This window comes from Liolophura sinensis, chromosome 12 (genome assembly GCF_032854445.1).
Source record: "Liolophura sinensis isolate JHLJ2023 chromosome 12, CUHK_Ljap_v2, whole genome shotgun sequence".
NCBI classification, from domain to species: domain Eukaryota; kingdom Metazoa; phylum Mollusca; class Polyplacophora; order Chitonida; family Chitonidae; genus Liolophura; species Liolophura sinensis.
In genome coordinates this window covers 14,077,792-14,092,202 of record NC_088306.1, presented here as the reverse complement: position 1 = coordinate 14,092,202, position 14,411 = coordinate 14,077,792, and the positions used below count along the sequence as shown (strand labels likewise).

Below are 14,411 nucleotides of genomic sequence, written 5' to 3'. Positions count from 1 at the left end.
TTTTCACACCCAAGACTGTTACAACTGAGTTTTTTTGTCAATGCACGTGTGGCTAAGCAGTCAATAGGACCATTGCATGATGTATGACATTCGTATACATTATCAGTATGGAAACTGTTCATTGAATTCCAATCGTTGGTTAGGGACAAATATTTGCGTTAAAACACGTTTTTGACTTAAAGGAATTTTATGTATTTTTTCGGTTTGACACTATATATCAAATGCATCCAATGAATGGGTCAATAGTTTGGTTTCAGTGTGACACAGTAGCTTTTATTTTTCACGCATTATGGTCACATAACATATTTTATCATATTTTCTTTGCAATCCAGACCTTGAAAGAAATGAAGAGCTTTATGATAGTGAACAGCGTTCCTGACAAGAAGAGACAGAAGCTAATGAGGAATTTGAGGGTGAGAATTTTTCGAAATTTATTGGATTTGTACTGATTTTAGCCAATCAGGAGGCGCGCTAAAAACAACAAAGGCTCGCCATGTTGTCAGACACTGAGTAATACAGATTATGAGACTGGAGGATTTAATAAAGTGAAAAATTGCTGCTGGGGAAACTGTAGCATCAAAAACTATCAATGTTTGGTCTATCGCATGTTTAGCCGATAGAGTATCGTTTCCTGAATTTTGAATCCCGACAGGATTATGAAAAAGTGTAGAAAATAAATATGATTATCGTCACGACTACAATGGGAATACCATGTAGGAGTCGGGCGAATAAGGACCCAAAACTTCGGTAGCAAAATGTGTTAGGGATAACTTATTTGTGGATTCCAAATTATATGAGCAGGAAACTAACTTTCAACTGGATCAGTAGTGTCATTGTATTCATTGCAGTGTATCCTGTGCTGGTCCAGTGGAGAAATCTAGGGTGGAAAAATAATACACAAAATAAACAACATTTATATTTAGGACCTGTCTTACTGTCCATAAGATAAGGTTAGCTGTTTGGTTATTTGTAGAAGACAAAATGCGGTCAGCAGCGCTCATAATGCGATAGGATGGCCTTACATGAAGTTCGAATTTCAGAGATGAAAGGGTCGAGAAACATGTATGATAAAATATTGTTTTGTTCTTATGTTCTACACAGATCGTGGAGCTTTTAGTGAGGCTGTTGAAGATACCCTATAGACACACCAAAGACCAACAGTAAGCCCGTTGTTTAATGCTAAGCTAAGGAAATGTGCTTTGTCATTTTAATTAATTTTGATTAATTTGAATTTTAGGCAGCAATATTTTAATATTACGTATAAAATATACTAGTTGCAAAAACCCGACTGAAACTCTTGAATTCTCCATATACCTTCTCTGGTTTAAACACGCAAACAGAATTTACAAATATCTTACAGGTTTATACGATCTTTACCATCCTAAACAAAATGTTTGGTTTTGTGAAATAAGTGCTTTTGAAAGCAAATCATAAATCCAGTGCAGTGATTTGCTGTCACTGTTGTCATCAGAGGGATGATGGTGTGATGTTTACTCTAATGATGTGGACAAAAAGTCTGCCCCTCCAGCGAATACAACAGGCATACGTGATAATGCACTGGGATTTTGCTAGCGCAGTCAGGTCTTGCTGGTTAGGTTGTTCAAATTATTTTGGTTTTGGCCTCAATATGGATCTGAATCTTATTATACCAGCATATTTAAATACGTTTCTTCTTCCAGCCACCTGACAAAAGTATTCGTAGAGGCGTATGATGTTTTGTACACCTACCCTCATGGGAAACAGTCGCAAAAACGAGCTATACATAGCTAAACACATCCCCTTCTTCCAGACTCAAATAGAATATGAGGTAAGACAACAAGCAAAATCGATTCCACAAAGCCATTTTCTGACATCATAGTTAAAATTTGAAATGCGACTTTAGAAGTTGCAAATTTTGGCTTGGGACACAAATGCCATTGCAGGCTGGGCTTCAACAGTATAATACATAAGCTAGAATGATCACATCCTTGTCCCCTGTCACCAATTTTGGATATGACTCCTTCAAATATATGATTCTACAACAAGGGTAACACGCCATTTTGTTGCGGGCGATTCCGTGCTGATTCAGCAGAAAGTCAACTCTATGCTGATTTTGGCATTATATTGTATCTTTGTATTCGTCGCTTTTCGGTTTTTATCTAAAAAAAACAACAACAAAAAAGCATCGATGGTCTTAATAGTGTTAACAGTGCAGCACAAAGTTATCGGTGACTAGCTTAGACCTTGATAGCTCCACATGTGGGCTAACCTGCCTATCTCTGTTCCCAGGGAGACATCGGTCTTAATGCCGCACACATGACCATGGAACTCATCAAAGATAACCGGCAAAATCGTGGACAGAATCTCTAAAGAACAAATCAAACCATTTTGTAGAACTGCTCAAGAAGAACAAGGTAAAGTACTAACAAAAATATAATAGGATAGAAGACATTGCCATAAAGGAGAGGAAACAGGTGAGGTTGTACACGACAGAAAACCGTATTTAAAAATACTATCATTGACTATATTAAATTTTTTGTGAATGGTGATAAAGTGGAATTAAGAATTCTTAATGCCAATTAGGGTGGAATGTACAGACACTGTCGTCGATGATGTCACGTGAAAAGGACCTGGTACGGTAGGGCGGAGAATGGGCTCCAGAGATGTACGATAAGAAAATGCAAATTTCAAAATTCCAGTACAGTTCTATAAAATTTCAAAATCAGAAGTATAAAACTTGGTTGCTATACCATATTGGTTACATGGCCGTAAAAGAATTGGTTGCTTAGTAATAACCCACCAAAAATGCATTCTCGACCAATTTTTTTGTTCTGCGTTTTAAATTTACAGTATGAAGACCAACGTTAACCAGAAAATTTCAATGTTATCAATGTATATTTCAGAATTATCGTTATCTGGATCTCCTCAGTGTACTCTGTGTGTGTGATGGCGTCTCCATTCCTGACAACCAATCCTTTATCACCAAAGTCTGGTTACAGGAAGGCAAGGTAAAAGACAGCGATAAACTCTGTTTTCCTTGCATGTCTCCCTGGCTTTATTGTATAAAGACGTGTTTTAGTGTATCAGAGTTCCTTCAGGCTGGGCTCTTGTGCAAATCATACGGAACAATAGCCCTCATAAAAGCCTTACTTTTAAGAAGGAAACTAAATGATTTATCCTGAATAAATGTGCCGTTTTGAAAACTGCAGAACATAAGATGTTGATCAATCAAATCAAAAAGTTCGGAATAATTTCGGAGTAACTTATGTATAAAGCATGTTTTTAAAATTATACATTATAGGAAAGTTTTTTGTATATCTGTTTTAACTTTGCAATTGTTGCCTCTGAAATCTGAACTCATTGATTCCATATTTTAATTGCTTTTCAAATATTTTGTTATATCGTATGTGGTCTTGTTTCATTGAATTTTGTCTGGTCATCAAATTAATTGCAAATATTAAATGTATAGGACCCTGAATATGCTGTGGTAAGTAAGTTTAAAGATCTGTTTAAGATTCTGACTAAAGATAGTCACTTTCATCGATACGAAATTTATGACACTTAACGTTGAATGCTACGCACTATTGCTTAGACATACAAAACTACTTGCACTAATGGAATATATGTCACAGTACACTAATTAATGTAATAAATATAAGACAAGAAAAATATATCAAGTATGTGATGTCAGAAACGGTCAAGAATTTCAGAAGGAGAGTAACATGAAAAGCGTTTTTGATTCGCCATGCCAAACCATGAGTGTTACAAATTCGTTTTGGGTTAAATTATTAAATACTTAAAAAGTCCACTGGATGACAAAAGACAAAAATGTTTTTGATGCTGTAACTGTTTTAACATCAAATAGATTTACCTGTAATATTGACGTTCAATATCCACGTAAAATACCTAGTTCTGAAAACGACTGATTTTATGTTCACCAAAATGTTGAATTGCTTGTTTTGTATATTCACAAAATATGTAGCACTTAGGGTTTACAGATTTCAAGAAAATCTAGATTTTCCAAAAAAAACTATGCATGACAATGGTATTTAGCTGGAAGCCCTGGATCCGTCGTTGACCATGATTGGCATGTTTACAAATCCAATGGCATGTTTATCTCACAGTATCTGTATGTTTAACATAGCATATCACAGTTGCTTGTAGAACATCTAATGAATGCCTGTGACAAGAATAGATTAGTAGTTTATGTTTTCGGACATATTGACATTGATTTTATGTATTTATTTGATTGGTGTGCTTTGTGCCGTACTCAAGAGTATTTCACTTATCCAACGGCGGCCAGCATTATGGTGGGAGGAAACCGGGCAGAGGCCTGGGGAAAAACAACAACCATCCGCAGGTTGCTGGCAGACCTTCCCACGTACGACCGGAAAGGAAGCCAGCTTCAGCTGGACTTGAACTCACAACTACCGCATTGGTGAGAGGATCCTGGGTAATTGCGCCCATCTGGCGTGCTAAAAACCTCGGCCACGGAGGGCCCCTCGTCACGATTAGATATTAAAATTTCGTTCCCCTGCCATGCATTGAAGAAGTGCAGTTGACTTTGGTAGAATGTATATTAATTATATGATTGTCAATCCATAACGAGGCTGGAAACTTGAGTGTTATGTGAAAGGGTAAATGTAAAGGAAAACGCTTAATTCTATTGATTTAACAGACATTCGATCTTCATCTGTAAACGATCCACGAAATGAAATCACAATAAACAACTTCTTTTCTACACCAATGCACTGAGAAATCCTTTCCGATAAGCACCTGCGTTGCGGGATACATCATAATGGGATGAAAATTTTGTTTTTGTAAATCAATCTGGATTTAGTTTCTCTGTTGTCTCAAACACTTCAAAATACACATGGCTTTTTCAACTTTCAAATGGAGACTAAAACGTATTTTTAGAGTCGATATTATCTTTCGGTTTAATTCACGAAACGTTGACGCAACTGACTTCAAACGTCCAATCTCGATTAATCTTTCCAACCTTCGTGGTTCTAGAAAAGTTAATGTAGCCTGTTGGATTTAGACACTGTTGCTAACATTGTTTAAATTTTCCCTGAAGTCTGTGTGGTGTACCTAATTCCGAAAACAAATGAAAACATTTTTGTGTTTGATGTTTTCAGAACTGCGTGTTTTACACTGAGCTGGGCCAGGTCATAAACAGAACAGAGAACGTGGTGTATGTCTCAACGGACAATTCTAGGACATGGCATCCACTACATGATTTTGCCAAGCGGGTAGGTCTTAATTCTCATCTTTTTCGACGTCACGGACAAGTGTATCATTCATCGCCTCGCTTGAAACACTACTGAGCTAACTAATAACGTTACTCATGTCCCGTGTAAGCAGTTTGTCTCAGAATTGAAGGCGGCTGGTGCACTGATTGGTTAATACAGAATTATAGGTTGGTGATAGATTATGAATACCTGTACTTTTTTTAACATGGTTAAATTTTGATCGCAATTATAACAGGCACACCCTGGGCCTGGTTGTTCGACGGAGGGTTAAATTTAACCTTGGGTTAGCGGTAACCCAGAGTTAAAAGGTTTAACCCAAGATTAACTAACGCTGGGTTAGATATGTGATGTTGAACCATGGGTTAGTGGTGGTGTTAACTTACCCAGGGTGAAATACAACAACCAAAACAGAAAAGGAGAATTCCACCCAAAAGCAAGCCCATTATTCCTTATTCCATCTCTGTGGGGGAAATTCAAAATGGAGGAAAGGAACACTACGCTACCACTAGTAACAAGAAAGCGTAAGCATAAGGCCAATTTTGCTTCTGTACTAATATCCTCAGCAAAGAGATTTACAATAAAATGAAGTGATCGTCTCTCAAATCGAAAATGGGCTGTCCTATTCATCATCTGTAAAGGTGATCAGGGGAGAGTATGAAGAGGTGTCGGTGTGACCCACGCAAGATAAAGAAGAAGGCCTGTCATTACTGATACAGTATTATTTTTCATCAAGTACCAACAAAATTATATACTTTTTTGCGCGTGTTGGACAGATTTAACCCTGCTCAGTCCAAAGGGGTAGAGTTAACACCGGGTTGGAGCAAAATTAACCCAGACTTAACGTTAACACCGCTTTGAACAACGTAAATTTTACCCAGGTTCAACAGATTTAACCCAGGGCTAGTGACGAACACCATGAACCATGGTGACAAAAGTTCTAACTTCAACTTCGAGCTACAACAGCTAAAAGCAAATGCTATGTCATACTAATTTGAACTTTGAGATGTTGTAGAGAGAAGTGCAAGCTGCACCTGATGGGTATAGCAAAGTATGACGCGAAAGATTGGGGATGTATGCTTTTAAGTTGAATTGATGGAATGGCTACATTTCACTTGATTCCTTCTTTTAAAGGTACATTGTGAGACCTTGTATATAAGACTGCATGTGTACCCACTATATGAAGTCAGATCATAACAAACGCTGCCAATGTAAGAGGCCTTTGTAATGATGCGTACACTGGGACGACAAATAGAAATAGACATGTAGCCAAAACAATAGGAAAAAAGTGTTTTCGCAAGCCGTGAAAGGAATTAAGCGCCAGGAAAACATATTAATGAAACAAACGGACTCATTTGACGGGTAACAGTAGAAGATTCGGCATTAAACACATGGGTTCTGTATTGTATTTGTAAAGCGGTGGTGTTTTCATTATTTGTTTCACGAAGTATTTTGTTTACCATGAGAAACTGATGTCATAAATAAAGGAATAACACTTGTCAAACATAAGAACAATGTGGAATTTGCATATGGGGCGTTGACTATTGCAGACCATGGAGATATCTAATAGGGCGAAATCTGCAAAAGGGCGGACCGTAAATCCCGAGGAGCTGTCACTCAGGCAGCGCTCACGACTCGCTGAAAAGGCAGGCGGAGCATGGATAGAAATCACTGTTAAAGTACTTGCATGCTATCGATGTTGTAACTTTGTGGACTTTGCTGTGTTCCATGTTAGCTGGTGTAATCTCAAAAGTATGTTTGATGAACTGAACTAAAAACCACTTTGTTTTCCCAGACGCCAAATTTTTGGTATAACATTGAATTCTGCCATGTATTGATTCTTCATTGAATTTAAAAATGGAAAAAATGAATCTAGTACCTTTTATTTCGGGCATTAATTGTGGCGAACAAAACAATCTTTAAACTTTCACTTTGATCAGAATCAGTATAATTTATGTATTTGATTGGTGTTTCACACCGTAATCAAGAATATTTCACTTATATGACGGCAGCCAGCTTTATGGAGGGAGGAAACCGGGCAGAGCCCGGAGGAAACCCACAACCATCCGCAGGTTATAATCAGCATGAAGGAACCTAGCCCTCAGATCAAATCTTTAGTTGCGTTTGAATAATTGAAGGATTGAGGGTTTGAATGATTGAAGGACAACTGCTGAAGTGTTTCCTGTTTTTTCTTTGTTTCTACATATGTTTAGAGCGCGTATGTGGACCGACGTATAAAATACCGGACCCAGTTTCGACTTTCCGTTGCATACAAAACCTTTGATGTTGTCTCTTTACTGGTTTGGTCGTCACTCATCAAAACATTTTTAAATAACACTTTTTTGTTCTGTTAAATAGACTTTTTATGACTGATCTCTTGGTGTGTAGTATCTTGCGTGAATTTTGTTCACACTCCTTTGGCTCCATTTCGCATGGCAAAAGTGCATGGATGTAACTTGTAGATATGTGTATAGTTACTTACTAGAATAGTAATTTCTATTTCTCATATAGCTACTACCACACAACGCCAGTGTACACTCAGACTGAGGATATTTCTGTCGTTCTTTATTGTCAGATGTTATTAACAAAATCTTGAAATTATTTAATCTTGTAACTTATGGTTTACTACTCGATACTATTTGTTTGCGGAATTGTTTAATATGTTGTCCGTGTTTAAAAGACTCAAAACGAGGCAATGGGATGTAAATGCTGGTTATTGGAAGATCCTTGTATTACCCCTTGTGAACATTTTTCTAATTGTAACAAACCACTGAAAATACTGCCATGAGTGAGAATCGAACCCAATACTGAAATCATCTAGCGTGGCTCATATGTTATGCGGCTATCTGTGTGAATCGTAATTCTTTACATGTAACAGATCTCTAGCAATCCGTTCACATCTGCCCTGTTAGCTTAGTTATTAAAACAGCTAAGGTTTGAATCTCGCTTAAGAATGTACTTTTCTGATCTTCTTTGTGAAATGTATGACAGAGGCACACATGTGTTTTTCCTCATTATGGAATGTAATACTATGTAACTCCTCTACGTTTTCCAGTCAGCAGCCAGTGAAGATGAACAGTTTGAGTTTCTGGAGCACCAGCTGGACCTCTTCGGAAAACTCTGCTATGTGAGTAAATGCCTTTCTGATAGTTTCTCTTTACCTCTACCAATGAAGTTGTTTCTTACTGGCATTCTTTGGCTGTCTGTCTCTATGTCTGTTCGTCTGTCAGTTTGCCTTTGTGATAGTTTCTTTTTACCTCTACCAATGAAGTTGTTTCTTACTGGCATTCTATGGTTGTCTCTATGTCTGTTTGTCTGTCAGTAACTTTACGGACAATGTTATGGAATTATTTGGATGAAAGCTCAGGCACAATGTGGAGCTAGTCGAAACACCGTTGCGTAATTTTTCTCAAGGTATGTAACTTCAGTACAATTCTTATGGATCCCTGCTTAAGTACAATTCTTATGGATCCCTGCTTAATCAAATGACACTTTTCTTTCTTTGAATCAGGGTCGTAACGAGAACTGCATCCGGGTGATTACGACGGAACTAAAGTACCTGAGTTGGGAGGAGGCCTTTATTTGTCTGACCAATCAGGAGCTACCTGATCAGCTGCGGGCTAAATACTGTGACCTTATTATAGGTAAAATGTCGTTGTTGTTGTCACTGAGTTGAGTTTTTTTTTCCTTTGAGACAGCAACGCAAGCTTGTCGGCATGACAACATGCCTTTAGCGAGGAGACACAGCTAAGATACGACTGAAATAATGGATGAAAAATGATTCACGGAAACTTGTTAACAATCGCTAAATATATTTGTGCCTCACTCTGAAATTAATATTTCCAGTGAAATGAATTCCTTTGTTGCGGAATTGCGCATAAAAATTTCAATTTGGCAGCAGTTTTATGTAGAAGCACATACATGTATTAAGACCCAGGAGTTTCTCACCAATTCCGTCGCTATGAGTTCAAGTCCAGCTCATGCTGGCTTCCTCTACGGCCGTAAGTGGGAAGGTCTTCCAGCAACCTGCGAATGGTCGTTGGTTTCCCAGGGCTCTGCCCGGTTTCCTCCTACCATAATGCTGACCACCGTCGTATAAGTGAAATATTCTTGAGTACAGCGTAAAACAACAATCAAATAAATAAATACATGTATTAAGCGAACTATCTAAATCATATAGTCCATGCCGTCAGTTGGAGAAACTAAGTCCAGAGTCAAATTCCCAAATACCAGTTTCATTAACAGATTTTGCTGCGCAGTCTCTTTTGATGCTAATTCCATAACAATGCTTGTCTGTATCCCAGCCCTTTTCGTGGACGTGGGAGAGAATTTCTCGCTGCTGGACATCATCAACCTGACCTTTATTTACGATGACGTGGGCAAAGATAAGAAAGACAACCGACCACTAACGGCAGTTGCGGGGAAATCGGTGAGTTCAGGATTGTAGCTCTGTGTTTGAAGAGTCTGCTCTCAAGATTTTACGTTACTAAGTCAATAGCTCCCATGCACAAGCGTGGTGGGCAAGTTTCAGTTCAAATTAGATTATTAGATATTAATTTACAATATTAACAAATTTCTGTGCGTGTCGTTATAATCTTAAAAAAAAAATGTGTAATCCATGTTTCGATTTATCATTTTTTAAGCTTTCGAAATGGTTTAGTGCTTTTCTAATTCAACTTACAGATATGATATATCTTTGACAATAATTCAGTTTTTTGGGCCATTTTAAAGGGGCCAACCAAAAGCCGTGTAACAACGAGAGCATTCACCCAACTTCGTGATTGGATAACTGGATTTCTAGACGCAAATCACGACATGACGGCATCTCTGATTGGTCATAATATGTTGGTGGAACAGGTGAGCATCGGGTTTCGTTGAAAACAGGTGTCCCAGTTAAAGAAGACGTCTCATTCATATCACAGTATTTATTTATTTATTTATTTATTTATTTGGTGCCTTACGCCGTATTTCTTTTATGCCGCTTCAGTCATCATTACGGTTTGAGGTGACCGGGTATAGTCCGTCTAATTCCACGACCATCCGCAGGTTGCTAGTGGATTTTCACATATACTTGATTCACAATATTACTCACTAAATATATCATAAAGTCGAAATATGGACGACAAAGGTTTTATTGACAGAGAATTTAATACGCTATTTCACCCAGACCTCGTCTATATCAAGAGTTGGGCCATACTATACAGTAGTCAAATCTTTTTCTTTGATAGTTTAAGGTTAATTTTCTTACGACAGAATAACTGAATGGCCTCCGACTCCTCGTGGTTAGCATGATAGTGCAGCGCAATGACCCATGAGCCTCTCACCAACACTGTCGCTGTGAGTTCAAGTCTTGCTCATGCTAACTTCATCTCAGATTTTACGAAGGAAGTTCTGTCGGGCTCGGTTTCCTTCCACCATAATGCTGCCCCCTGCCTTACAAGTTAAATATTCTTCGTTACGTCGTAAATAAATTGTAAACGTGATCTTTGTGTCCCGATGTCATAATGTTAGTCTTTGGACATACCTTGACCTTTTAAGTCTGGTTTAACAGCTGAATTAAGACATATACCCTATTGTTGTGGGAAAGAACGATATGCCGCAGCCAGAAAAAAGTGACCCAAAAAAAAAAACAGAGAAATATTCAACAATAATGACATTGAAATAATGTCTTGTTGTTGGCTGGGAAAGTGAAGTTAATGAAATGGAAATGGGGCTTCTTGATGTTCGATGATGGTCGGAAGTAATTAAATTTTGTACCCATTTGTGCCATGTGATTGGTTTTCAATGAGTAAAGAATGGTAATGCTCTGACTTCATCATACTGTAGGCAAAATTGGGCTGCTACAGTTCACGTAAATCATGTTATTTGTCATGCTAGGCATTTCCATCCAGTGTTGTCTTAAGTAAAAAACTTTACAGGCTTTATTTTACAACTTTACAGGTGTTACGACTGATCAGTTATCTGGTTAAATACGGCTTCTATGATAAGAAGGAAGACATCAGTAACCTGTTGGGACCTCTTCTGGATTTACTCGATGGCAGGAATGACAAACCTTATCCTCATATAAAAGGTGCGGTTCCTGTCAAAATTTGTACTAAGCGATATTTATTTCTTTTATTTCTTAGAAGACAAAGTCCATCAGCTTTTAGAAATGCATTTTCACGCCACTTAACGCTCAGGGAATATGTATGAGTCTCCATTGGGGAAATTGTAAAACTCCATCCCTTCCGTAACAAAGTGGCCTAAAGCTATGAGCTGTCCTTAAACGACAGAATTACCTGTGTATATAAGTTCATAAAACGGCGAGATCTATATAATACATGGACTACCAATTCATCGACGCAGAAGAAAACAACGTGTTCTACTGCATTTTGCACCCTTTTGTGTAGCTCGTCCACGAGACTTTCAGTGGTACCATATTTATGTTATGATTAACAACTTTGAGAGATGAACTTATATTCGTTCTTTTTAATAGTGATTTTTGGACTCATGTCTTAACATCTCAGTAGGGGGCCTCTGTGGCTCAGTTGGTTAGCACAGAGTAATGAGTAACGCGCAGCACAATACCTCTAGAGCCTCACCAAAGGGGTCGTTGTGAGCTCAATCAAGCTGGCTACCTCTCCTATGGTGCGTTGGACGGTCTGACAGCAACCCGCGGATGGCCGTAGGTTTCCTCCCACCATAATGATGGTCAATGACATATATCTGAAATATTTGAGTGGGTACTGCATGAAACATCAATGAAATGAGTAATACACAAATATGTGGACTTCCGTTTTTTTCCCTAGGTGTGGACGCCAAAGAGGTTTTAAACCACTACAGAACCACGGACAGGTTCAAGCCTAGTCCGGAAACCAAGGCCATCGTTGATGCTAAATTCAGGTAGAAAGAAATATCTATTTTACAATTTGGGATGATTCTTTATGAAGCCCTGTGTCTGTCCACATAAACAGCGTAGAGCGTCTATATCTGCGCATAGGTATAGTCCGAGTGTATTCATGCATATAAGCATCCAGTGTAAATGACATGTGTACATATACACGCAGCCAGTGTCAGACATGTGCTTATATGCACCCAGCCAGTGTTAGGCATGTGTACATATACACGCAGCCAGTGTCAGGCATGTGTGCATATACAAGTAGCCAGTCTCAGACATGTGTACATATGCACACAGTCAGTGTTAGGCATTTGTACATATACACGTAGCCCGTGTCAGACATATGTATATATACAAGCAGCCAGTGTCAGAAATGTATACAGATATAAGCAACCAATGTCATACAAGCTGCCACTGAAAGAGCTATGGGTTATCGCTTTCATTTTCTTTTTCAGAGCTATGGAAGTGCTGGATCTGTTTTTCAACTTCAGTTTCAACACCAGATTAGAGGTAAGCAATCTAATTTATGCCCGTTTTAAGAGTACTTTGGAGTTTATTTTATGATCAAAACACTAAGCCATTTTTCATTTTCAAGTAGAGAATCTTATTTTCATAGAAAATAAATATTCATACAGTCTAGATAAATAATTTACATATTGACAAATAAAACTTTCTAATTGGTTTAGTTTCTCCCTTTCATAAGATGTGAAAAAGTATGAATACGAAATAAAATCTTGATTTGTGATTTTAGGGTTTTGTTGCCGAATTCAAACAACTCTACCACGAGGCCCAGAGACCGAACTCTTCTCCGCCAGAGTTAGCTCCCCTGCTCTACGACAGTTTTGACCTAGACGACCACTTCAGGTATTGTGAAAATTTGTAAAAATCGTTGAACATGGCTTCACTGGGCCTTATACACATATTCCAAAATGAAATCCTGAATGATATAAAGAATATTATTTTCAGTCGCCGGAAAAGTGACATATCAGCATATTCAGTGCCGGTACAACGCCTTGGGAAGTTATATTTTTGTAGAGAGTTTGCGACACAGTTGAAATTGTCCAGAAAATTTTTGCAGGCGCCTACCTAATAACAGCACTTAGACTAATTGTGTCCTCTTGTAGAACGACTTTGAAGTACGGATACATCTAATCTTCAAGGAACTAAACAGAATATCGATCAAAAACACCTAAATGATTTATGCAACAGTCTGCTCTATTCAATGGTTCAACTCTTCATCGTAGGCCTATATTTGTGCATGTGGCTGTCGTTTCAGAGTTCTGCCCAGCGTAAGGCGATCCATTCAGGAGTTGTTTGAGTCAACTGCTATTTTCAAGGGCTTCGATTTGGCAGGAATTTTGAAGGTAACATTTCCTTTAATAGAAATAATCTAGACACTTTACATAACGAAGTCATCGTCGTAAATGTACTGAGTGGATAATTTTTCTAACACTGAATGAACTCAGATGATATTAATGAGCCATATGGGCACATTGGCGTAGGTCATATCGATGGGGATTTTGCTAGATCTATTTCCTGAAAATTGCCTGTAGGCCATGACCTACTTGTGTATTAACTCCTGAACAGAAGAATAAAATCTAACTGGCCCGAGTGAGACTCGAACTCACGACTTTGAGATCAATGTAAACCAGTAGTTATAATAAAGCTGTGCAGTTTATCACTGTATGCATATAGCCTTGGAGAGTTATGTCGTACAATTTTTACAGTCATATGACGATGGTAGGTTTATCTCTGTGTGTACTGCCTGTACGTAATTTTCTTTTTCTTTATGACAATGTTAACTCAACTACCACTGTTTCACAGATGTCTTTTCATCTGCCTTGGACAATGATATGTCAAACTTAAGCCGATAAGTAACATAACAAATAAGAGTGGTATTATTTGCTTCTTTGGATATTTTTTCGGGTTGGAGATCAAACGTCCTTTATTTAAATTATTTTTCGAAATTTTAACTGGACGTGTCAAATGACAATTTATTGTGGCACTGTTATACGTGTATTCATGTACATATACACTGTAAATGAATCTACCATTAAAGAACCCATATCCAGCATCTCTGCTAACTTCCGTTACTGTGATTGAGAGAAATGATTGCGTTTGTAGGACCTGTCTAACTACGAGTATGACTACATGGTTACACAGTCGATGAAGCTATTAAGTCGCTACTACTCCTCACACGAAAGTCTCTTCCATAGGGCAGTTCAAGCACAGGTAAGCACAAAATTGTGCTCTTTATCTCCATAAACCATTATAGACGACAATGAACTTTATGCCAGGAGAGCGAG

At 38.1% G+C, this 14,411-nt stretch overlaps 1 protein-coding gene across 1 annotated transcript in view; it reads left to right on the top strand.

Annotated features, from left to right (window-relative positions):
* LOC135479724 (inositol 1,4,5-trisphosphate receptor type 2-like) overlaps window positions 1-14,411 on the top strand; it is an 82,709-nt gene that overhangs the window by 33,159 nt on the left and 35,139 nt on the right. Inside the window, 12 exon segments of the mRNA XM_064759627.1 lie at window positions 5,118-5,231; window positions 6,779-6,907; window positions 8,284-8,355; window positions 8,740-8,872; window positions 9,533-9,657; window positions 9,960-10,085; window positions 11,169-11,298; window positions 12,017-12,110; window positions 12,561-12,615; window positions 12,857-12,969; window positions 13,382-13,469; window positions 14,230-14,337. Coding sequence (XP_064615697.1) covers window positions 5,118-5,231; window positions 6,779-6,907; window positions 8,284-8,355; window positions 8,740-8,872; window positions 9,533-9,657; window positions 9,960-10,085; window positions 11,169-11,298; window positions 12,017-12,110; window positions 12,561-12,615; window positions 12,857-12,969; window positions 13,382-13,469; window positions 14,230-14,337 — 1,287 coding nt within the window.